Source organism: Myiozetetes cayanensis, unplaced genomic scaffold (assembly GCF_022539395.1).
Source record: "Myiozetetes cayanensis isolate MyiCay16 unplaced genomic scaffold, myiCay2020 scf29, whole genome shotgun sequence".
Lineage (NCBI taxonomy): Eukaryota > Metazoa > Chordata > Aves > Passeriformes > Tyrannidae > Myiozetetes > Myiozetetes cayanensis.
Genome location: NW_026087510.1, coordinates 1,523,640 through 1,548,640, shown reverse-complemented (window position 1 = coordinate 1,548,640; position 25,001 = coordinate 1,523,640). Strand labels below are relative to the sequence as shown.

The window sequence follows — 25,001 nt, the reverse complement described above, 5'->3', positions numbered from 1 at the left end:
TTGGTTTATTTACATTCTTGGGAACTGTTGTGAAAAAAAAAACCCTATATGATGTCAAATATAATATAGTGCTCAACTGAGTTATAAAGGGACAAGTCTGTGCCAACTCTTCTTTGGTATTTGTTTTAGTCTTAAGGAAAAGAGAGAGGCAGAAGTGGCAAACCAAAATACATTCTAAGATCAATTTTTTAATTTATAAATATATATGTATACAAACAACTATTTAGAGTACGAGATTTAGTAATATCAGACTAAAAAAAAAAACAACTGACGTTATTTTACCTTCTAAATTGTATGGAAGGACTTAGGGAAAACCACAAGGAACACTGTGAGAGAAACCCCAACAGTACAGAGTGCCTGGGGTGACAATCCATTTCTCCAGCAACTCAAAGAGATGTTTTGGTTTAACTCATTAAATATTTCCCTCCCCTCTCTAAATCCATTTTGAAATGCACCTCTCAAAAAAAAAAAAAAACCACAAACCCTCACAGATCATCTCTCCTATTGAATTCCGGGGCTGGTCCAGAGGAGGAGCGGAGGGAAGGGGTTCCCCCAGCTTTTGACTCAACCCTACCCACTTCCAGGAGGACAACCGTGATATCTGAGTCTCTGCCCCCTCTCCCACTGAAGGCAGAGGAGTTATTTTCTTTTTTTCCTGCTAAATTCAGGAAGAAAGAGCAAGCTTTTCAAGTAATATTCATTTCAACTAATATTCACGGTGAAGTTTGGAGGATTGTGATTTTTGACATTACCTGTTTAAAGATGCTGTCATGTCTTACCTTGACGTAAGACGAGGTGTCTGGTACAGTCTGAAACATCCTTACTTGTTTTTTTAGAGATACTTAAAGGTCCTTAATTTGACCTGAAATAAATTTTGAAAAAATAATCAAATCATATATATACAAGTAGGAAAAAAAAATAAAATCATATACTTGTATGGAGACAAGCAGAGAAATAAAACATGGTTTGAATGATAAAATTAGGAATAAAATTTAAAGAGGAGTGATCAAGCATTTAAGTGTAACTTCTAAAGGACACAGAAACACATCCAGAACAGTAACTAAAACTCAAGTAATATCAGGACTTCACAAAGCAGGGGGTTATTTCTGGTTTTTAATAACAGTTTGGTTGGATTCCCCCTTCTCCTCGGGAAAAGAACCTTCTTCACTTTTGACCAGAGCAGAGGGAAATGTTTGACATTTGATTAACTGAATTTCTTAGCCAACAATTAAAAGCCAGCTGAAATACTCGTGTTTTCATGTCGAGGCTAGTTAACCCTATTGACTTGTATCCAAGGGTTTCACTTGGCTAAATGAAGGGCAGTTGCCTTTCCTGCCTCATTGAAACCATCCCGAGCCATTAAACCTGCCGGCCGAGATTGATTTAAAGAACCTTTCCCACCAGCAATAATTAAACAATAAATTAAAAAGAGGACCGAATGGAAGTATGGTTCGAAATATAAAAAACAAAACAAAATAATTCTCAGGGTTGTCACTCAGTCCTTCTAGATCGGATCCTGCTCAAATTTTGTCCCAGACTTGCATCGACTACATCTGTTTTTCTGTACTTCTAAGACTTGATGATCTCCTGATGAACGGGGGGGTTTCTGCCTCTCCCCCTCCCCAAGTCATCACCGCAGAGATTAACAACGATCGCGGAAAATGTGATGGTGTGTGGGAAAACAGGCACGAAAACATCCGACAACGGATTTCCCCCTCCCCACTCGCTCCTCTCGGGGGTCTTTATTCCTTTTGGGGAGCGCCAGAAAGCGATTAGCCGAGTGTAATTAGGGCGTCATTAAGAAGCACAGGCACATTCACACACATCCACACCCCCACCCTCCGCTCGCGGCTCCCGAGCGCTGCTGCCCCATCCCGTTTTCCCGGCAATGGGAAGGGCAAAGTTAAGACATTTCCTCAAAATTTACTGCAGAGAAACGATGCGGAGGGGTTGGGAAGATGCGGAGAGAGTCGCGCGCGACACTCCTGGGTTGCCGGGTGTTTTTTTGGGAGCTCTCCAGGAAAGGCTGTGGGGTCCTGAGCGCGCAGTTATTAGCCCAGTTTGTCCGGGTCTAATCCAAGCCAGACCCCGGTGGTTAATCACGGAGCTGGTTAATGAACCAGCCCGGCCGCGGGAGCTGGGAGAGCCCCGATCCGGAGCTGTGTCCCCCCCCTCAAAGCCTGGGGACACCCCCGCGCCCCCAGAACATCTGCTGACCTAACGGGGAAAAAAAAAAAAAAAAAAAGAAAAAGCAAGAAAAAACCTCCACAGCCCAACAACTGGAAAATAAAAGTTCGCTATCTGCACGTAAGCCCCGGTTTATTGATTTTTCCAGCGTTTATTACACGGCCAGCTGGCACAGGAGGGCAGCCGGCTCGAAACTGGACAATGTGTTTCTGATAAGTACAATTCTTTTCTTTCCTGTCGTCCTCCCTCCTAACACATTCCAGTTTCTTTTGCTTCTGAACTTGCACCGCGATGGGGGGGGTTGGGGGTAGGCAGAGTGGACGGACAAGGTAATTTTGCTTCGCCAGTAAAATTTCTGGGGTCAAGGATTCCCATATTGGTTCCCCCCGCTCCCCTCTTTACCCGTAATTAGCGCTTTCCCCCTTTTCTCCCCCCATTACTTCCCCCTTCTAATTACGCCTGTGCAATAAAATAAATACATCTGCATATTTTGGAGCCCGTCTTTAGAAGTCTGCAGTGGATTATTTATCAATCGTCTCGCCCTGCCAGCGTCAGTCGCAATATAAAAGGGCCTCTTAAAACTACTTTTAGAATCGCCTCTTGGTTATTCTTATTACCGGGATTTAAATGACTCACCTTTTATACCCTTTCCCCTCAACCAGTGGCAGAGCAGTTTGTAAAGATCCAGGTTGAGCCCAAAACCAAAACTGCCCCAGCTGTGGGTTACTACCCTTGCCGCTGCAGCTTTGCAAGGAAGAGGAGAGATTTAAACTTGTTGGATCCAGAGCAGCGCCGAAGTTAAAATTCCCAGCCCATCCAGACAGGCTGCATCAACCAGGCATTTCCTCAGGGGGCTTCTGTGCTGCTCGCAGCTCCAGGACGTGCTTTCTTTTCCCTCGCTTCTATGCCCTCTACTTTTCATTTGATTTCCGTTTTCCCCCCCTTATCAATATTCCAGCTGTTCCCTCGGATTAATCGCGGCTCTGGGACATCTTCGCCCAATGAGCCCTCCTGGCGCTGCGAGAGACTTTAAAGAACTCACCAAAGGAGGAAAAAAAAAAAAAAAAAAAAAAAAAAGGCGAGGGGGGGGAAATTCAAAACTTTCTTAAAAAAATATTGCTGAGGAGTCAGGCCGAAAAGAGACGCTGAGTGGAGCTCAAGTGCTACTTTAAATCCCCCCTTTTAAACAAGGAAGTTTCAAATATCCGTTTTTAAATCATCGTTCCTTACTTTGAGCTTTTTTCCCCCGACTCTTACCTTGGAAACAGTTAACCCGTTTCCCCCCTGCAGCAGGACTGAAACCATGACAGAGCACAAGGCTGGGAAGGCGAGCTGGAATCGGCTCCAAAATATTCTTTTGGATGGAGAACTCAGCATTTCTCCCTGCGAGCCGAAACCCCCAGATCTTTTTAGCTAGTTAATAAGAACAGATCAAACAGTAACGCGTTCAAGGAGGGAAAAGAAACACATCTTCAATTCAGGGATGTATTTTTTCCTCACGCTTCTGGTGCATTTTGGCATCTCTGAAGGGATAGCAGATAATATTTTGCGCTAACCTGGGCAAGAAACTTCCAGGGATTTTTAGTACAACATCAATTTTCAATGTAACCCTCAGAAGGGTTACCAAAACTATTTGGAAAATGTCCTTCCATTCTCTATTCTCTTTCTCTCCTTGCCGGCTTTGCCCCAAATTCCAACATATTGAAACATTTTTCTCCTTAATAAGAGGAACATATAAAGTGAAGGGGTGAAAGGGCAACTTGGGAGCCGTGCCTAGAGCTCCGCACACAATTTACTCTCTGGTAGACGAGGCGTTTAGCATTCCTCCCAATTTCCAAGGAAAACAGACTCAGACCTGGACCCAGTGACCAGGGACCTCGCCAGAGCCCCTTTTTTTAATAGAGAAATTCTTCTCATTCTTTGTTGTTATTATTATAATTGTTGTTGTTTGTGGCGAGAGGAGCTGTTTCGTAAGCAAGGTAAAGCGACGGGGACTTTAGGGAGACGCTGCCTTTGGATGGAAGGAGAAAGCAAAGCGACAGGAGAAATTCTTGACGTGAGGAGAGAGGAGGAACAAACAGGAGGGAAAGGTGTGGGGGGGAAACCCCAAACCAAAAGCAGCGTCGTCATTTTGAAAGGGCTTTCAAAAAAAAAAAAAAATCCCGTGCACGGGGTTAAAAACGCTCTTTCCAAGCCTTAATCTCATTATTGTGCGGGGATGGGAACAACTCTTTCTGCGCCCTCACGACCGAGCCGGCTTGTGACCGAACCGGCTCACGTTTCAAAGTCATCGTTCATTCTTTTCTCACGTTTCCACGTGCGAATTACACAAAACACGGCGCTGAAGAGGAACCCCGAGGGCTTTACTGTTGTGTTAACAGACGCCTCTTCCCCCTCATTTTCGTTGCGGGGCAGGTAAAAGACGCTTGCATCGCTCCCCCGTGCGTTTTCTCCTGTTATTTTCCTTTATTTTTCTAACAAACCTCTGACGGGGAGCCCTGAAGGAAATAAACCTGCAATGAAATAAACTTTAAAGGCTGGCGTTAACCAAAAAGTCGGGATGTAAAGCGCTCCCAAGTTCAGGGGAGAGCGACTGCCCTGAATCCTGAGCTGGCTTTGCTGCCCCTTGTAACCCAACCCCACAGCCCAGAGGAGAAACCCATGTGGCCAGTTGCAGTCATCTTGGGAGCTTTACTAGCCCAAAAGAAAATTGCTGGCAAATTGGAAACAGCTGGAGCATCGCAGACCAAGGAGGGAAAAAAAAAACCCATCACACCCCACCCTCCCCAACCTCCCGAGCAGGGAAAGTTGCGGGAGTTTTGTTTATCCAAAACATCTCGGAGGCAGACCCGACGTTTCCAGTTTTCCTCACCAAACCGTAGGTGACTCGTACATGAGCAACATTTCAACATCCATCACCGGGCGGTGATTTCTTCAAGATGCCTCCGAAATGCCTCCGTTCTCTCCCCCCGGGGGCAGCCGCTCCCACCCGCGCCCGTGTCCCCTTTAACGGGGTGCGAGCAACACAGGCCGGGGCTTGAAAAACCCACGGAGGGTGCGGGGGGGAACCCGACAAGTGCTCCGTTCCCATCAGCCTGTCAGACAATCGCTGCAGCAAATGAAACGCTGCAAAAGCTGCGAGCGCCGCGAAATGTGCTCTTTTCATGTTTTCTATTTATTAGAGACGTTAAGAGAAAACAGACTCGTGCGAGTCCCAAATGCAGGCAGAGTATTAAAAGAGGCATGTGAATGCTCCAGCAATTACAGCTGAATTTGATTAAAAACGTCACGAGGGCTGCAAAAGCAGGAGTTACCTGATACACTAACCCTGAGGTTGCTTTAGGATGAATTATAACACAATTCATTTTATTTTAATAGGTCACCATAAGATTAACTGTTTAAGGATGGAGCTGTGCTATAAATGTTTACATCAAACCAGAAAGAAGCAAACCTGACTTTCTGCTTGTTTAGAAATAATGTTTATTACATTTTAAAATTCTTCAACATGTTAATTAGAAATAAGGGCAAAGTATGTGAAGGCAGAAGGAGCTCCAGTGCTTGACATGGAACCACACACACACTTCTGGGCTTGTTTCCCTTTCCTGGGAGGAAAATGTGGGGATTTTTAAGTGGCCATCACTGTTTCCACGTGTCCATATGGGAAAATAACAGCAACAACTTGTTTTCCCTGTGCTCTTCTCGTGTCTCGGTCCAAAATTTGGAGGCACTTTGGAGCCTGGGCCTGTGGTCAAGGAGAGCAACCAAAACCTGAGGTGCTGACTCTGCCTCAGCAAAATCAGCCAGCATTTTCAATTCATAAAAAGGACAAATTTAGAATTTTGGCATGAAAACCGGTTTCTGTAATAAATTACCATCACAAAAAGGCTTCATTTCAAATCTCAGAAAGACCCTTTTCAGTGAAGATCTACTGTTTCATTTCCACTAATCAATCTAGGTAAAAGCACTTTGATAAATTCCACTTCAAATCGGCAAAACCACTATAAATATTTTTTTGGAATGACATTTCAGATTTGCTAAATCACTCTCTACCACGAAAAACACCTTTGAAATAGAATATGTTTCACCCTGGTCTTCTATTAGTGATGAATGTGATTAGTGTATTCAAATAAATAATCATAAATTATTGATAAAATCATTATCACAACAAAAGGGAAACTTCAATTACAGAGATAAAATGAGGGGATAGGAAAAAAAAATTGCTGTAATTGTTACATTCCATATTATTCTTGAAAAAGGAATGTAAGGTGAAGGTTCACGTGTGCCCCAGGAATTTTAATTCCCTCGCTCCCATTCTGCTTGATGGGAATGAGAACCTTTCACTTCTGCTGGACTGTCTGGGTTTGAGGACATGTTTGGATATTTATTTTGACAGTGTTTATCGTGGAGTTAGAAAACCTGGGGGTTTGGTGTCCTTAGTCAAGATCCAATCCTTTACAAAACACTGGAGTTTCCACTCCTGGTGTTTATAAACATGAGAGGAAATGATTGACTGTCTGGGGGATGTCATGGCACTCCCGTTAAACCAGGCTGGGTTGGTGAATGGTTTGATCCTCAATCCATGGGGTTGTTCTCCTTTAGATTTTAACCAGTCCTGAGCAATATCCTCCTGCAGGTTATATTAGGCAGAATGTAAGTGTTGTAATGGCATTTCCTGGCCCAAATCAAGTTTCACAGACAAAAGGGTGGGAAGGAAAGTTTAAGGATGGGGTGGTAAGACCTTAAATCCCATGACAGCTTGGTGGGCAGGGTGGGACAGGAATCCCTGTGGCACAGGCATCTGATTCCTTGTGGAAGAGGTGGAATCCCTGTGGCAGAGGGATGACAGCACTGCCACCCCTCCGAGGTCCTCCAATGACAAGGGGTCATGCTGAGGTCCCTGAGTGACCCTGGGCCATGCTGAGGTCCCTGAGTGACCCAGGGCCATGCTGAGGTGAACATCTCCCCCCTGGCAGAGTCTGGGGTCTCCTCTCCTTCCCAGTCCATCCTGTCAGTCCCAGCCTGTCAGGGCTCCCACATCTTCCAGCTCTGCCACCCCTTTCCCCCCTAAATGTCTACTGTGCCCCTGGGGCTGAGCAAAACCAATCTTTGCCATCCTCAAAGGAGCCCCCACTGCTCCTTTTCTCTTCCACACGCCTGCCCAGCTGGTGCTGACCAGAAAAATAGAAGAAAAAAAGTAAAAGAAATTAAAAGTGGTTTTCTCTCTCTGGCAGAGATTTGCCTCTTAAGAAATGAGAAGTAGCCATGACCCTAAATTCACTGCAAGGTTCCCTGTTGCTTTGCTTTTTAGTGAGTTTTGCATGAAGCACCTCTACAAGAAGATGTAACAATATTTATTCTTTTTACATAAAACACAAGGATGCCCTTGTTTCGGGCACAGCTCCCTCTCCTTGCATAGCCCAGCTCCACAGCCTGTTCCCTTTGCATCTGCTTGCTCTGGGATTGCTTATTTCTTTTTTTTATTTAATAAGCAAAACCCTAAAGTCTTGACCTGGTGCTCCCTTAGAGCATCTCTGGCCACTGGAATGGAGCTCCTGGAGGAGCTGCTGCTCAGGAGAGACCAGGCAGCCCCTGAGGACACTTCTGGAGCTCTACAGGGGCTCCACCTGCTCTGATCTCCACAGAAAACCAACCATCCAAGCAAACACATCCATTTATTTCTTTCCAGAGGGTTAATTTCTTGGAAACATCTCACCTTGTTTTTGATCCACTGTGGGTGGCACAGGAGCTGAGCAGGAGGGAAGAGAGAGAGGGAAGAAAGGCAGCTCCACCAAAAGCCACACAAAAAGCTGAATGAATGAAAAGGATTAAAAATAACACCCAGCCCCAAGGTGAAACCAGGAGAAATAAATGGCTAAAACAGGAGCTCGATGCGATTCCAAGTGCTTTGACGTTGGCAGCCCGTTTCCCATTCCGCTCCTCCGCCGAGAAGGTTTCCCTTCGGATTAGATGGACCATAAAACAGAGAGGAAATTTAGAACAACACGGTAAAATGGTGTTTTACAGCCCTTTCCACAAAAGGTTTCCCCTTGAAGAGCTCTCACACCCCGGGCCTTGTCCACGCACTGTCACCAGACAGCTCGGGCTGGCCCAGTCGAATTAAAGCGGCTCAGTGCCCGTCCCAGCTGCCTTTCCATGGGAAGGGGCTTTACAAGGGAGAGTAAGTGCTCCCATATGGAAAGCAGTGATGATTTGGGAAGTCTCTCAGGCTAATGTGATGAAGGGCTCGCTCTGAGCGTTTGCTGAGTCGGGAAAGGGCTCAAGGTCAGGGCAGGTCCCTGTTGGCCGGCAGAGCCTCCGGGACATCCCTCATGGAACAGAGGCAACAGAGGGACTGAGTTCAGCTTTGATCAGGGGTTTATGGGCCAAAGGGATTGTCTGGGACAAGAAGAAATTGCTCCCTGTGCAAGGAGAGGAGATGGCAGTAATGAAGATTTTATGGAATCCAAGAATTGTTTGGGTTGGAAGGAAACTTAAAGCTCATTTTGTTCCAACCCCTGCCATGGGCAGGGAACCTTCCACTACCCTCAAACAACACAAGTGTGGAGGGGATGGAACTGGGATTTGAAGTGGATTTCACAGGGAAAGGCGTGTGGGTGAAAGAGGAATCTGTGTGAGAGAGGAGGGAAGATTTGGTTTCCTTTTGTGCCAGTGCTGGAAAGAACTGGAGGAATATCCTGGCATATCCTGGCATCCCTGCCCATGGCAGGGGGTGGAATGAGATGATCTTCAAGGTCCCTCAGACCCAAACCATTCCCTGACTCCATGAACACACTCAGAGGGGCTGGAGCAGGGGCACTGCTCTGGTTATCACCAGTGGCCTGAGCACATGAATCCCGGGATGCTGGAGCTCACAACTCAGGCTGGACGTGTGGCAGGACTGTGACAGCAAGGGGAGGAAAACTGAAGATGCTGGAGCAAGTTCACTGCAGAATAGCTGAGTGCCAGTGAAAGGCTGGGCCAGGGAAACCCCCAATCAACCAACCAAGTGAGAATAACGTTGACCCAGGCAGTTAAATTAGTAAGAACAGCTCTAAATCAGTGCAGAATATGGGGTGGTCCAGGGTTCTGCAGCTGGTGGCTGTAGGAAATCAATGTCACTCTGGTCTCCATAAGGCTCTCTTTATGCTCAGTAGCTGAGATATGAAAGGTATGTCATAAATTACAGATTTTAAGGTAAAAGCAGACCATCTGTCCCAAAGAACACGGTTTTCAATTTTTTTCCTTCTTAGAAACAACCATCAGAGAATGAAAACTTCATCCAGCTGGCCTTGCAGAGGAAGAGCATACACCCTCACCTTTTCACTGCACAGCCATGCTTAGAGACAGATTTTGGGCTGCCCAGAACAAGGTGAATTACTGTTCTCAGATACAACTTGCCCAGATATTTTTGTCCTGAAAATCCATCGCAGATGAAGCCTGCATGCTTTTCCAGTTACCATCAAAAACCTCGTGCACGTGGGGATAAAAAAGGTGATTATAAAAATATCCCAGTGCCCAGGGGAGCAGCTACTGCCTCGTCCTGTTGCTCTGGGTGGCACATGAACAAAGGCCAGACCATGCCCTGGGCCCCAGGGAGCTTCTGGATTTATAAACCCCTGGGTGTGATCGAGGGGCCCGCTGGAGCCAGCACGTGCTGCACAACCCTGCAGAACCAAGCAGTTTATTTTAGGAGCCTGCCTACGGATTGAGGAGCTTACATTTGGGCTCCTAACTGGAAAACATCCCAAGTCTGTAAAGAGATCAAGATGTTTCCCTTTTCCATCACAAGCACAGCTCCCCCCTGGACCATTAGAGGTGAATCCCCTGTAAGAGCTGAAGTCGTGACACTGAGTCACATCCTTGGCTCTCTGGAGGTGTCCGGTTGCTCTCTCAGCTTGTTGACTCTGCTCCAGTCACTTGCCTTATTTCCTGGACTTATCTTCCCTACCAGATTTCCCCTCCTCTCTCTCCCTCCTGTGGCTCATAAACACTTGAAATCTCCTGTAAACCCAATCTGGGCTCACAGCCTGTTGTGAGTACAAGCAGCAGCAGATAGCAGGAGATAAGGGGCCAGGCCACATTGTCTTTTTCCAGCCTGCAGCGAGAGTTCGCTTTTAAATCTGAAAATTGTTTGCTTAAGGAAAAGGAAATGTGCATGTGTGTGCTGGGGGGCAGCAAGAGAGGGGAGGAAAAAGAGGAAGGGAGCTGTTCAAGAGCCCAGATTGGGGCGTAGGAAAGGGAGGACTGATGGAGATGGATGAAGGAAGTTCAGTGAAGGTCCCAGTGCAACAGGCACTCGTAAACCCTGTGCTCCTGTTATCCTGCCCTGTTCCTAAACATCAGACCATTCCCAAAGGGGAGGAGGTGTTTCCGCAGCAGAGCCCTTGGAAGATCAACCATCTCCCTCCAGGCACTCCCAGGCCAGGTTTTACTGGAATTTTGCTGGAGTTTTGCTGGAGTTTTACTGGAGTTTTGCTGCAGTGACACCCAGCTGCTCCAGCCATGGGGAAGGACTTCAGGCTGTGTCCACATGAGAGAAGTTCTGCTGAGCCACTGTGCTAATAGTGGGACTTCATCACTGAACTGGTGAAGAATGCCAGTGTGAACACACTTACAGCCAGTGCTCGAAGTGGAATGGTGGGAAATCCCAATCCCTGCTGTCTGTCATCCTGTGTGCATGGAAAGTGCTGCATATTCCATGTCCCTGCAGAGCTGGGTGACATGCTGTCACTTGTGCTCATCAGCTACAGCTCCCATCAGCAGAACAAAGTCATTTCACTTCCCAGATGAGGAGGAGGTCAGGACTAAGTGCAGGTTTGGTCAGCACAGCTCTGCTGGTGCCCGTGGAGCAGAGTGACTCCAGCTCTCTGCTGGCAGCTCTGCAGTGCTGGGGGGGTTACAGTGACCAACAAATGGGCTTCTCCAGGTGCAGCTGCCTTGGCCCTTGGTCCCTTCAGCTGTGCCACTGCAGGGATGCAGCAGAGCTTCCAGGTTTGGGTCACAGCGGCGAAACATTCCTATGGGAAGAGAAATCTGCTCAGGGAGAGCACATCCAGCAGCCCCAAAACGCTTCCCTGTGAACTCTGCAGAGTTTCCTTTTGATCTCTGAGGTACTGAGATATTTCAGCTTCCATGGATCAGATAATGACTTAGGGCCCGAGGCAGCCCAGGTCTGAAGGGAATGATAAAGCCAGTTTGTGATCCCTGCATGGGAAGTGCTGTGTAAATTCATTAATTGATCTCCTGATGGTGCTGAAGTCAATAAAACCCCCCAGTGTCTCTGCTGGGTGCAAGATTCAGACCTTCTTCTGGGGTAAATTTGGAGACATGGCTATGTACTCCTTGAGAGGCTGGGATACAGCAGGGATGCAGCCAGCCCAGGGAACTCTGAGGGGCTGATCCTCCTCTCTGAGCACACTTGAGATCCAGGCAGCTCTCAGGTGCATGTGCAGCAAGAACACCCATTTTTACACAGCTGTCAGACCAGCTACCCTTCAAGAATAACCTTGGGGAACAAAGAGACTGGAAACAACCCCAAACAGGAGAAATTACCATTGAATTGTTTGGGTTGGAAGGAACCCTAAAGGTCACCCATTCCAACCTTCCCTGGCCCAGGCTGCTCCAGGGCCTCACCCATTAGTAGGATTGAGAGAGTAAATTGGACTGGCCATCGGTGCCTTCTTTATCAGTGCACCAGGCACGCCTCATTTGGAAAACTCATTTCCTGGGATCAGAGAGGCTCTGGTGAAGCTCCAGGAGCCGAAAGAGGAATATGAGCTGCTAATTGAACTGGTGACCAAGTGGCAGAGACAAGTCTGTACCTACAGAAGGAAACCAGCTCCTGGTGGGACTGGCAGGACTCTCTGGCCCTGGGGAGTGGCTGGGAGAGTTAAGGACTGCTGTGCTTTGTCACATGCAATTTTCAGAGTTTAGTTCACAGGCCTGCCCTTCATTTTTTCTGTGTTTTGGTTCCCCATCTGCAGAGGAAAGATAATGGCAGGGCTGCATTACCCAAGTCAGTGTGAGATAACTCTGCCCAGACCCATGGCAACGAGGGCTGTGTAATGCTGGAGATAGCAGGGCATGCTGAGGGCACTGAGCTGCCTTGTGTCAAGCCTGGCTTTGGCTGGGAAAGGATGGAGCAACCCAGGAGAGCCTCCCTCCATCCATCCCTTTCCCAGGGAAACTGGGTGCAGGTCTCACACAGGAGGAGTGGCTGAGGTACCAGATGAGTTAATTTTAGGATGGAGGCGCAGCTCAATCCATGTGGATTCTTTGCTCCGTCACATCTTCTCACCTCCCCACCCCTGCCTCTGACCTCCCCGGGACAATCCTTCATCTTGCTCCTGTTTACACATCCCCACTGAAGTAGGAGGGCAATGAAAACAGATGGCAGCTGCAAACTCCCAGCTCCTGTGTCTGAGCTGCCAAAAAACAGCCTCAAAAAACGTGGGGTGGAAATCTGAGGGGCTGCTAAAATACCAGTCCTGAGTCCCTAGCTGAAGGCAGGGAAGGTCTTTTTTGGGCTTTCCCTGGCCTGGACCCTGTGTGGTAGAGAGGTTTGAGCTCCTGTTCTCCATCCTGGCCCATTTCCTGGCTCCCTGTGACACTTTGATCCATAGTGCCCATCCACCCAGAACCACCCCGGGGAAATGGAGCTGAGCCAGCAGCACAGCCATTCATTCTCCCCTCAGGGGAGGAAGAGAGGCCAGAGATAAGATCGATTCATTTGAGCCAGAGCCCATTTTTCACTGGCCAATTCCAAGAGTGATCCCTCCAGGATGAGCAGGATGTGATCCCTCCAGGAGCAGAAGGATGTGATCCCTCCAGGGTGAGCAGGTTGTGATCCCTCCAGGGGGATCAGGATGTGATCCCTCCAGGAGCAGCAGCACTGCCACTGTCCTCAGTAGAGTCAACACCAAGTGACGTGCAAGAAGATTCCTTGCCCTCAGAGCTGCCTTCCCTGCAGGATGCAAACACTTCCTGGGCTCCAGGACATTTAGCTCTGCCACAGACCCCAGGGATGACCCCATGCCTCAGTTTCCCCCTGCCTGTCCATCAAGACTTTTGAGACTCAAACCCATGGATGTTTTCAGCCCTGGTGAGAGCTCCTCGTCTGGAGAGCTCTGGTGACAGTTCCTCTTCAGCTTGGCACGAGACAGGCTCTCTCCCACTTCCCATCCTATTATCCTCTTCATAAAAACCAACTTTAACAGGCCTGTTTTATAATGTTTGGGTTTTGTTTGCTACTGTAATTGTCAGCCAGCAGCCAGATGGCAAGGCAGCCCAGGCCAGCGTTCCAAGGAGCTTTCCAAGTTCCTGGTGGAGACAATGACACAATTGAGGACAAATAAACAGAAACAGGAGCGGAACATCAGCGAGGACAGAGCACCAGGACGTGGGAGCAGGACTGGCCAGCCCTGGACTGAGGATCAAAGAGGTGCCTGAACCACTGGAGGACTCAGCTCGTGGCTGCAGCCTTGCCCTGGTCCTCTCTGAAGATGCTTCAGGAGAGGGCACAAGGAGTGTCCTGGAGAAGGATGTAACAGCACTGCATGGCAACTGCTTTATTTTTATTATTCTTTCTCTATTACAGGATGTTCTGCAAAGGCATAAACTGGTTTTCCTGTGGGTTCATGTTCCTTGTGCCCCAGCCCACCCCATTCCTCCCTCTCTGTCCTCAGCTGCTGATTCTGTCAAACCCTGTACAGATTTAACAAGACTGGGATCCTCAACCTTTAGAGGCTGTTTGGTTGGAGTCAGCCAAGGAGGTGGAGAGGAGCGGGGAGTTAGAGCAGAGGGTTGAGTGTGGATGTGGCTCAAGCTTCCTGTCAGGAGCCCAGCTCACCCTCCTGCAGCCCCAAAATGCTCACAAATGCCTCTTGAATTCAGACTTTTCCCCGAGTGTTTTCAAATTTGAAATGTCCTGGTTTGGTAGCTGTCAAATGCTTGTATTTTTATTTCCATCCTCAGGGCCATTTGGTTAGAAATGTTTGATTCTATTTCAAACAGCACAAAAGCTCAGTATTTAGGTGTTTCAATTCTTTCAAAAATAAATATTCCTAATTTCATGACTCCTACCCCCCTTTCTCTTTTTTTAGCTGGAATAGTCAAAGCTTCAAAATCACTGATGAATGAGAAAGTGCATTTTTTGCCCTGGTTGGTGGAGCTGAGTTTAATGGGACCACAATACAACCAGCTGTCAGGAAACTCTGCTTTCAGGTCTGAAAGCTAAAAGGTGATTACACTGCTACCATAAATACAATTATTTGCCAATTGTGGTTTGTTCCTAATGCATCTGCAGTATCAGAGGGCTTGGCAAGTGTTGGGCTGAAGGATGAGGGCAAAACAGAGTGTGTGGGAATCCTGCCTGGGATCTGTCTGCCTGGGAATTCTGGAGACAGCCCTGGTGTCACCCAGGGTGGAGATTTACCTTCCCCAGCACGAATTTTCTCATGGGCAGCCTGTGGGGATTGTCCCTCTCCATCCCCTGTGCAGATTAACGGGTCTGTGAAGGAAACCATCCCCTCCTGCCTCCCACCTCTTTCCACTCCTCTCCAAAGCAACGCTCCAGAGTTTGCCCTGGAGGAAAATCAAACCCTCTGAAATTTACTGCAGTGGTTATGAAAACTTCCAGCTCTTTTGTCTCCTGAACACCTGAGGAAGGAGCCTTACCCTGGAAAACTCACCATCCCAAACCCTTCCTCCCCCAGCACGAGTGCTGGCTCTGGGCAGGTGGACACAGCACCAGGGGAGTCGCTGGAGGAGGGGGAATTCTTCTTTTGAAGTGGCTTCTGACACTAAAAACTCCCTTGTGCTGGGTGTTGTGATTGCTGGCCAACTCAGAGAGGGATATTTTTGGAGCCTGGATGTCCCCATTCCCCATTCCAAGGACATCAGTCTTGTCTCAAGGCTCTTAGGTTTCCATTCCCAGGTGCTCTCCGTGGGTGATCCTGGGCAAGGTGCTGTGCCAGGAGCCACCCACAGAGTCACAGAACCACAGAACCACAGAACCAACCAGGCTGGAAAAGACCTCTGAGGTCATCGAGTCCAACCCATGACCCAACCCCACCTTGTCACTCAGCCCATGGCACTGATGCCACATCCAGTCTTACCTTAAACACCTCCAGGGCTGGTGACTCCAACCCTCCCTGGGCAGCCCATCCCAATGGCTGAGCACACTCTCTGGAAAGAATTTCTTCCTCATATCCAACCTAAACTTCCCCTGGCACAGAATCAGACTGAGCCCTCTTGTCCTGCTGCTGTTTCCTGGGAGAAGAGACCAAACCCCCACCTGGCTCCCCCTCCTGTCAGGAGTTGCAGAGAGTGCTGAGGTCTTCCCAGAAATCCATGGAGTCACTCTTGGGAGGTGGGCACCCAAATCTCCATGGCTTTCACATCCTTGGGGGTGGGAATGCTTCTCCCTGGGAGCACCTGTGGGATCACCACGCCATGAGGCTTTTGTGGACAGTCCCATCACCTCCCATCAGACACAGACTGCTCCCTGCAGGATCCATTCATGCTCCTTCTTTCCCTTTCTTTTCACAGTTATTTTTTGTTGTTGTTTTTGCTTTATTGGGCTGAGCAGATGTTCTAAACATCTGGCAGCAGCATGTTTGTTCTGCAGGCTCTTCTGTGTCGTGTTAGTGCCAAAGCAGCGGAGCAAGGAGCAGGAACGGCCCTGTCACATCTTTTGCTGCACAATCCAGATGTTTTGGCATCTGGGCTGCTTTTCTGCTGGTACCCAGTGGCACCCTGTGGCTGTCCTGCCACGGCCCCAGTTAAACTGGGCAGCTTCCAGTGTGTCCCAGAGCCAGGAGGCCTCATTTGGAGAAGTGGTGCAGAAGGAGGCGAATAATCAGCGGGGTTAAGTCTGGGGTTTGGCTTTGGTAGGCTCTGCTCCATGGCCTGGGGAAGGAGCCTCTCCAGCATGCTCCAAGTGCCACGTAGTAAAAGTCCTGGCTGCAAGTTTTCCCTGAAGAAAGGTGATGATGAAACACCACTTTATTTTGGACGTGTAAAAGATTTCACAGGCTCGCCTCGGCCGCAGAGCGGAAACATCGGTAGGAAACTACAAATCAATAGTTTATTTAAAGAAAAGAGACAACCCCATCTTTAACAAAAACAAATGAGGGGCAAGAGGGAAAACATTTGTTTTTCCACTTTGGAGCTGAGAAGTCCATTTGTAACGTGTGTGTGGAAAAAAAAACCCGTGCAGGGTTGTGGCCCACTCCGTCTTTTTTGGGAGCATCCCCCGTGTGTCGCAAGCCCAGGAGGCAGCTCTGCAGCTGTGCTTTGAACCACCGGCCTGCAGGGAGCAGGAAAGTCCTTCCTCCACAGCCCCACTCTCCCAGCTCTGGGAGCAGTGTCTGTCTCCCTAAATATCCCTGGATAAAGCCGTGGCTCGCTGCTCCAGCAGCGAAGCAGGAGGTTCATCCAACATTTCCACAGAGAGCAGAGCTGCTGGAAGGCTGGGAAGTGTAAAAATCGTGTCAAGGCACAAAAAGTCCTTGGCCCAAGCTTTGGGTTGTGAAAACTGAGGTTGCTCTGCTGACATCAGTACTGGTTTGCTGCAGTGAGGTGAGGAATTTCGGGATTGCAAAGGCATATTCCCAAGCCAAATTGTCCTCCCGTGCTGTGGTCGGAGCAGTAAAGCTCCAAACCAGCTGGCTGCTCTGTCTTCCCTCAAACCAAAAGGGGATTTGTGTTTTTACCATATTGCCCATCAACTTCAATTACCTTCCTTATCCCTCTGTGTGGGAAAGAAGATCCCTGAAGTGAACCAGGAGGGGAAGAAATCCGTATTTATAGAGACAAGTGTGTTAATTCTCCCATCTCCCCATCTCCAGGGGAATGGAGAGGGAAGGGAGGGGGTGAAATGGGACTGCTGGATCTTATTTTGGAGGGAGCTGTTGAGGGGTGCCCAGGGGGTGTCTTCCAGCTCATCAGCTACTGTGGATGGGGCTTTCAAGGAGTTGCAGAAGGATCGTGGAGCCACTGAGGGTTTCAGGTGCCATGGCAGGTTGCTGCATCCCATCTCCCAGGTGGCTCAGCTCCCTGCAGAAGGGATGGATTGTTAGTGCCTGTCTGGGGGACCGGGATGTGTGGAGGATTAGAGGAATTACCAAAGGCTTTCAGGGCACTGCTGGTGCACTCGGGGTGGGGGGGTCAGAAGGTTATCAGCCTGATGGAGAAGCTTTATTTCTTGTATGTCTTTCCACAGGAGGAAGAAACCTCAACTAGGTTATAAAACCCCACCAACTGCTCCTTCTTGGTGGCACTATGAGATTTAGGGGACATCCAGGAGTCTCATGGGCCTCAGGGCAGTGACTCCTGAAGGAGGACCTGGGTCCTCAGAGTCGTTCTTCTCCTGCTGGGACCTGCCAGGGGCCTCAGGGGGGAGGGTGGTTGATCAGATGGGGCATGAACAGAGCTGAAAGAGGGCTGTGAGCTCCCCAGGGCTGCCAGGGGAACGGCCCTGCCAGCAGAGACAAGGGGGATGAGAAAATGCAGAACTGCTCCATTTTCCTCTCCCAGTTTGGGGAAGTGAGAGGGGAAAACTCCCTCTGCAAGTGCTGCAATGCTGCCAGAGAGAGCCAGCAGGAGCATCTGCACAGTCTTGGAGGAGGAGGATGTTTCCTTTGAGCTCGGAAGGAGGCAGCCCAGCCCAGCCAGAGAAACCCATGGGCCAGGGAACATCCTTCCATAGTGAACAACTGGATGTGCCTCCAACAGGGGAGCCATGGGCTGATCACACAGTGCAGCCCCAAAGCTGGTCAGCCCACTGTCTGCAGCCCTGACAGCAACCATTTCCACCTCTCCATGAAGATGCTTTCCTCCACCTGCTCTCCATGAAGATGCTTTCCTCCTCCTCTCCATGAAGATGGTTTTCTCCACCTCTCATGATTCCCTCCACCTCCCCGTGAAGGTGTTTTCCCTCCACCTCCCATGAAGACACTTTTCTCCTCCTTCCCCACCCTTGCCCCCCGACAAACCCAATCCCCGCGGGCAGAGAGGGCTCTGTGACACCGCAGGTCGGAGCTCCCTCCGCCGGGCTCCCGGAACGCTCTGAAATGCTGGCACCTTGTGGCAGCTCGGAAAAATCACATTTTTACACCCAGGCCGAACGCGCTGCTTTGAAAAACCCCTCGTTGCTGTTGCAGATCCCGCCGGGTGGGGAGGAAATCCTGACACGCGTGGGGCAGAAGTCGGGTCCGTTCGTCTGGGGGGAAGGGGGGATGTGGAAGTCCTGCTCCTCCCACCGCCCTATTTCTGCAGCAGCCCTGTCCCTCTCAGAGGATGTGGTTATCAAGCAAGGAACTCCCTAGATGGATTTGGATGCCATATTTTGCCCTGCCTGTGGCATCTGGGCTGGGGGGCTCTGTCAATCAGCTGAGGAACTGAGACCACATGAGACGTTTCCCCTCATCCTGGAGACCTCTCCTGTTCTGATTTTGGAAGATCTAAGGAAAGCTGAGATTTGAGGGCAGCTCTGTCCCCACCAGCCAGTGCCAGACATATTGCAAGGGTTAAAAATATCTGTGGTTTTGGCTCAGATCTTGTCCAGCTCTTTTTGCCAGATGGATTATCCCAGCCAAGCTGGGAATTCTCATCCAGCAAAGGAAGGTTTGTTTAATCCATTGGAACAAGTGAGTTCCCACAGTTGCAGCTCCAGGTTGATTCCTACAGGTGCTCAGTGGGTGCCAAACCTCTTCACCAAGAGCCTGGACAGCCCTCCCAGACATGCACAAGTTTTTATCTCAGTGCAGGAAGCTGTCAAGAGCAACTCCCATCCCTCCCTCCTGCTCCTACACCACTCCAGGTGTAGGATATTCCTCCAGCTCACCAGAGATGCCTGGCCTGGCCAGGGCAAGGCTCAGCCAGCTGGGCCATGGCCACAGCCTGTGTCATTCCAGAGCTCAGGGATGAGAACCCAAAACACCTGGAAAGGCTAATGTAGACCCAGGAGTCCACATGTCCATCCTGATAACCCAGGAGGCTCTTCCCTCCTCCTCCATGCCTTGGCTTGGAGGCAGGAGGATGGGAAAGAGACTGGGAGACCGTGGAGACTGGGGGATCCATGGATCTCATGGAGGCTGAGAGATCCATGGATGTCAAGGAGTTTGGGGGATCCATGGATGTCATGGATTTTGGAGGATCCATGGATGTCATGGAGTCTGGGGGAGCCATGGATGTCATGGAGACTGAGAGATCCATGGATGTTATGGAGATTGGGGGATCCATGGAGGTGTTTTCTGCAGAACATCTCCTCCTCTCACCGCCCATGGAAGGACCAGGGTGGCCACACAGTCCCAGGGAGGATTCCTGGTGAAATGTGTGTGTTGGCAAAACTTGCTGGGCTGTTTCTGAGAAAAATAACCCACTTGTAATGAATGTGCTGAGACAGCGTTTTCACAGCCACCATGGGCTACAGAAGATGATGCTCACAGAGAAAAGACCAACTCAAGATTCATCAGCTGCAACAGTGGGAAAGAATAGACTCGATTTTGGGGCAAGATTCTTCTCCAGTGACTGCTTTGTGCTTTTGTTTTATGGGTGAGGCAGCCTGCGAGCCATTCTTTACCCTGAGAGAGGCTTCTGACATGTAAGCCCAGCTCTAAATAGCTTCCTCCTTTATTGGAAATAACCATTGGCACAAGCTGCCATGGGAAGTGATGGATTCTCCATCTCTTGAAGTCTTTAAATCAAGACCGGATGCCTTTTTGGAAGAGATGTGGAGCCAAGCAGAAATTATTGGGCTCGGAGTAGGAATAAGGGGATGGACTCATATGGCCTGTGTTAGACAGGAAGTCAGCCTGGATAATCTATGGCCCTTTCTGGCTTTAAGATCTCTGAAAGTTCAGATCTGCAGCCAAAGTGGGGGGCTCTCCCCGTGCCTGTAAAAGAGCAGCACCCCAGGGCACGGGAAAACCTCTGAGCTGCCTGGAGAGTTCCCAGTGCCCACGGATTTATTGGCACTGGTACCTGCAGTGAGGCCATTTCCCTGCAAATTGTCTCTCCTCTAGACTTTAGGTGGGGAGAAGAGCTCAGAGGGCCAGACAGGGGTCTTGGGGGGCAGGCAGGACCCTGTAGGACGTGGGTTGCACCCCTATTGGGGTGCTGGAGGGAGCAGGTGCCACACAGAGGTGCCAGCATGGAGAAATGCTCTGGCACGGCCAATTCATCCTGAGTTTGCCTGCCCAGCTCTACTGTCCATGGGATGGCCCTGTGGAGGGGGAAAGAGGGTCTGGGGAAGATTTGGGGCACTGCCTTGAGTGTCAGCTTGTGTCAGGCTCAGCTCCTTCGCACTCACTGCCAACATCCCCCACGAGGTGACCTCTCCCCGAGAGGACAATGAAACTGGGCTGCTCTGTCTGCTGCAGTAAAACTAAACCCAAGGCTCCCTCCACGGGGAAAAGGAGAGTAGGTAGATCAGCTCAGAGTTCAGGATGAGTCAGTGGATCCAGCTTAGCCAGCTCAGAGTTCAGGATGAGTCAGTGGATCCAGCTCTCCCTGTGCAGGTTGGCTGGTGCCGGTGATGCAGTCGGGTACGTCACCGTGTTGTGAGGCTTTGACCCCCTCCCTGTGGCTTTCCTTGCCCCACACCTGCCTCTTTGGTGGTTTGAGGTGGGAGCAGACAGGGCCTCTGCCAAGCTTGTTTCATTCTACCCAGCAAACCCCCCCCAAATGTTCACAGCTTTCAGCTCCCAGGGTTGGTTGGGCACTCAAGCCCTGACTGCAAATGCATCTTCTCCACCATCCCAGTTCTGTGGCGTTTGGGGCTGGCTCTGTCTCCCCCTCATCCCAAACTCCTGATAACTCATCTCACAGTGATTGCAGCAGCGGGGAAAGCTGGTGCAAGCTCAGAGAACGCGTTTCTGGCTCTTTTCAGAGCTCAGGAGATGGATGTGGAAAACATGCCAGAAAAACCAGGAGGGACTGAATCCACCGGGTGCAAAATTAAGCTGAAAAGCTCAGTCCAGATCTGTTAACAGTGGCTTCGTGCTCCAGATCTTACAAAGGTGAAGCAAAAAGTACTCGAGACCAAAATGTAGGAGTTGAAGAGATTTAACCCTCGGACTTGTTTTGCAGCTGATTTAGTAGGAAAAGAGCGCGTTACCCGTGATTTCTGCCTCCCTGAAGGAGGAAAGGGGCAGCGAAGGAGCCTTTATTCAGCCACGAGCCTTTCTGCACCTGCCAGACGTGTGAGCTCGGTGAGAGGAGGGTGGTTTGAGGCTCATCCCGGGAGCTGGCGGCTCCAGCCGGGGTTGCAGTGCTGCAGATTGCCGGCCGGCGGCAGGCGGCTCCCGGGGATGCTGCTCGGCCAGCGCTGCCCGCGGGCTCCAAACGCTTCCAGAAAGGCAGGGAAGAGGAGTGTCACTTCGGGGGGAAGCACAGGGTAAAGTGTTTGCATACATATAGCCCTGAAATAAAGAAAAACCCGACAAAAAAATAATGAGGCGCACCTGGAGCACTCCCGGCTCTGCTGCGGCTCAGATGCTTTTGCATGTAAGGTTAAGGCTTTTAAGTGAAGTCGACAGTTTAAAACTGTCTGAAGGAGCTCAGATCCACCTGAGCCTTCAAAACAAGCTGCTTCATCACCAAAGAAATGCCTATGCATTTCCTCCTCTTTTTAATTTAATTTAAGCAAACCCATAAAGTTGCAACTCAAACGTTTGTGCTGATGGATGAGGACTTGTAAATGGGACCGACTGGCTGCTGATAGCAAGGGGAAGAGAGAGTGGGAAAATGTGTTCATTCATTTCCAAAGGAAAGAAAGAGGGAAAAAAAGGAAAAAAAGAAGGGAAAAAAAGAAAGAAGGAAAGAAAGGAGAAAAGAAGGAAAAGGAAAGAAAGGAGGAAAAGAAAGGTAAAGAAAGAAAGAAAGAAAGAAAGAAAGAAAGAAAGAAAGAAAGAAAGAAAGAAAGAAAGAAAGAAAGAAAAGAAAGAAAGAAAGAAAGAAGGAAAAGAAAGGCACTCTGATTTTTTAGCTGTAGGAATGGAAGGGCTCCACTGTAACACCAGTGAGGATTTTATTTGCTCTTGCTTTGAGCTGAAAAATGGGGTTTTAATGCAATTAAAATAAATCTGAGCAGTGTGTGTGTGTTTGCTGGAGGGGGAGCACTGGAATCATCTTACAGGGAGCCTGGGGAGGTTTGTTGAGCCCGGGGGACTCAGCAGTGGCTGTGCCAAGCCATGGGTGAATGTGGGCAAATCCCCCCTTTCCTTGTGCTGCCCCTTGCAGCTGTATAAGGAGGATACCAAAACCTGTACAGGAGCAGTGGCACGTGCTGGGGATGGGCAGTGCAGCAGAAATGGGGCTTTGTCCCGTTTTGTCTCTGCATGGACCTGACTGAGTTAATCCTGCTGTGGGTTTGGATCCCTGGAAGTGTCCAAGGCCAGTTGGAGCAACCTGGGCTAGGGGAAGGTGTCCCTGCCCACGGCAGGGGGTGGCACTGGATGAGCTTTAGGGTCCCTTCCAGCCAGAGCAGTCCGGGGTCCCGTGCCCCGTCGGTGGTTTGGGATGCTCTGATTGCTCCCAACAGGGGAGCTGCCTGCACTGGCACTGCCGTTTTCAGAGCCCAGACACTTGACCTCTCCCCCCAGCTCAGCTCCCGACCCTTCGCAGAGTAAATCCCCTCCTTTCCTCCGGGCGGGGAGGGGGTGACAGCACTTCCCTGCCTTGCAGATGTGCCGCAGAGATAAACAGCCCACGGGCCGTGAGCTTCTCCAGATGCTGCGAGGGGGCCAAAAATAACCCAGAAAAGCAGGATAACACCCCATCTGGGCGCTCCTGACCTGAGCCCCGTGAGCACAAACCTCACGACAGCACCGTGATTTGCTTGGGCACGATAAACTTTCGTCAGAGGAGTGTGGACCCCCCCTTATTTTGCCTCCGGGAAGCTCACGGGAGCTGGAGGGGACCCTGGAGGAGGATTGCCTTCAGGAGGCGTGCTTGAGCTTCCTGAGGTGCTCGGGAGATGCAGGGATCCCTCCTGCTCAGAGCAAAGCACCCCTCGGAACAGGCGCTCTGCTGCAGGAGAGGGGAAGGTGCTGCCCGTGAATTCACCCAAGAAGCGTTTTTAACGGTGGGCTCCAAAGGCTTGGGGCTTTGAGGAGGCAAACCCAAGTCCTAGGATGCCAGAAGGGGAGCAAACTATGGGCAAACTCAAATCCTCTTATTTCTTTCCCCTGGGGCTGCAGCCCCTCCTTTCATCCCCTTCTCCAGCTTGGGAACCAGCTCCTTGCTCGAGCCTTGCAAATCTGAGCTGTTTTTGGGCAGGATCATCAAATCCCAGAATGGTTTGGGTTGGAAAGGGACTTTAAAGATCTTCTCATTCCACCCCCTGCCATGGGCAGGGACACCTTCCACCACCCCAGGTTGCTCCAAGCCCTGTCCAACCTGGCCTTGGACACTTCCAGGGGTGGGGCAGCCACAGCCAGGGAAGCCAGGGAAGAATTCCTTCCTGATTTCCAACCTAAACTTACTCTCTCTTTTTCAGGATCCCAGTAAAAGCTCCCAGACAAAGCCTGGGTGGACAGAGCTGCTGGTTGAGCCTCCCCTCTTGATGAAATCCAGGGGTTTTTTCCCCACCAAGGCAGGAGTGAAGGCAGAGCCTCAGCATTTGAACCCTGGTTGTTAAATTGCTCGTGGTTCTCAGCACTGTCCCAGGGCCTCCAAAGGGCTGCGTTCACCATCCAGCAGAATAATTGCCATCATAATTAATAAACTCTAATGGGGAAGCACAGAATCCAGAGTTCAGGTAAATGGCAGCGACAGAGGATCCTTCCAGTGTCTGCAGGACTCACTGCTGCCACTGCCCTCAAAGCCAAATGCACCACAAGTATTTACACAGAACCCCAGAACGGTTTGGGTTGGAAGGGACCTTAAAGAACATCCCATCCATTCCCTACCATGGGCAGGGACACCTTCCACCAGCCCAGGCTGCTCCAAGCCCTGTCCAACCTGGCCTTGGACACTTCCAGGGATCCAGGGGCAGCCACAGCTTCTCTGGGCAACCTGTGCCAGGGCCTCCCCACCCTCACAGCCAAGAATTCCTTCCCAATATCCCATCTATCCCTGCCCTCTGGCAGTGGGAAGCCATTCCCTGTGTCCTCTCCAGGCCCTTGTCCCCAGTCCCTCTCCAGCTCTCCTGGAGCCCCTTTAGACACTGGAAGGGACTCTCTCAGGTCTCCCTGGATCCTTCTCTCCTCCAGGCTGAACAATCCCAATTCTCTCAGCCTTTCCTCATAGGAAAACCATTTACACATTCCTGACTCATGCCTTGCATTTCATCCCCTCACAAACACAGCAGCTGAGATTCCCAGGGCTGGGATGTTTGGAGCACCCCTGGATTTGCTGTTCCTGGTTCCCCCTGGGCTGTGGTCCCTGACTGGCCTCTCCTGGCCTCTGTGTGAGCACAGCCAGAGGAGATGGACAGGGTGGGAAGGTTGGCAGCCACTGGGACTGGCAGCAAATAAACCAGCCCCTCAGTGAGTGTTATTGCAGCCACACTGGGCTGGGCCAGGGCTGTGTCCCCCAGAGAGGAGTGCTGGCTGCCAGCAAAAATCCTCTTAACAACAATTAATGGCACCTAATTACTCTTTCTTTTGTCTTTTATTTAGCAACAGGGCTCAGCCCAGGAAGTCCTGGCTTCCACTGTTGGAGTGTTTTGACTCTGGGGCTGCAAAGGGCTCATTTCTTGGACAAACAGGACCGTGGAGCTCTCCAAGCTCCTGCTGCTTCTGAGCCCCCCTCCACGTTCCCCCAGGGACATTCCCTGCACCACCAGCATCCCCCTCACCATGTCATGT

General features: G+C 50.1%; 2 protein-coding genes across 2 annotated transcripts in view; both read right to left on the bottom strand.

Moving 5' to 3' along the window:
* FLI1 (Fli-1 proto-oncogene, ETS transcription factor) overlaps window positions 1–3,174 on the bottom strand; it is an 84,337-nt gene extending 81,163 nt beyond the window's left edge. The window contains exons 1-2 of the mRNA XM_050323049.1: window positions 2,824–3,174; window positions 780–862 (exon numbers count right to left, since the gene is read on the bottom strand). Coding sequence (XP_050179006.1) covers window positions 780–818 — 39 coding nt within the window. The 5' untranslated portion in view covers window positions 819–862; window positions 2,824–3,174. The remainder of the gene's footprint in view (window positions 1–779; window positions 863–2,823) is intronic.
* Window positions 1–25,001, bottom strand: part of ST3GAL4 (ST3 beta-galactoside alpha-2,3-sialyltransferase 4) — a 1,214,471-nt gene that overhangs the window by 537,330 nt on the left and 652,140 nt on the right. The window lies entirely within an intron of this gene.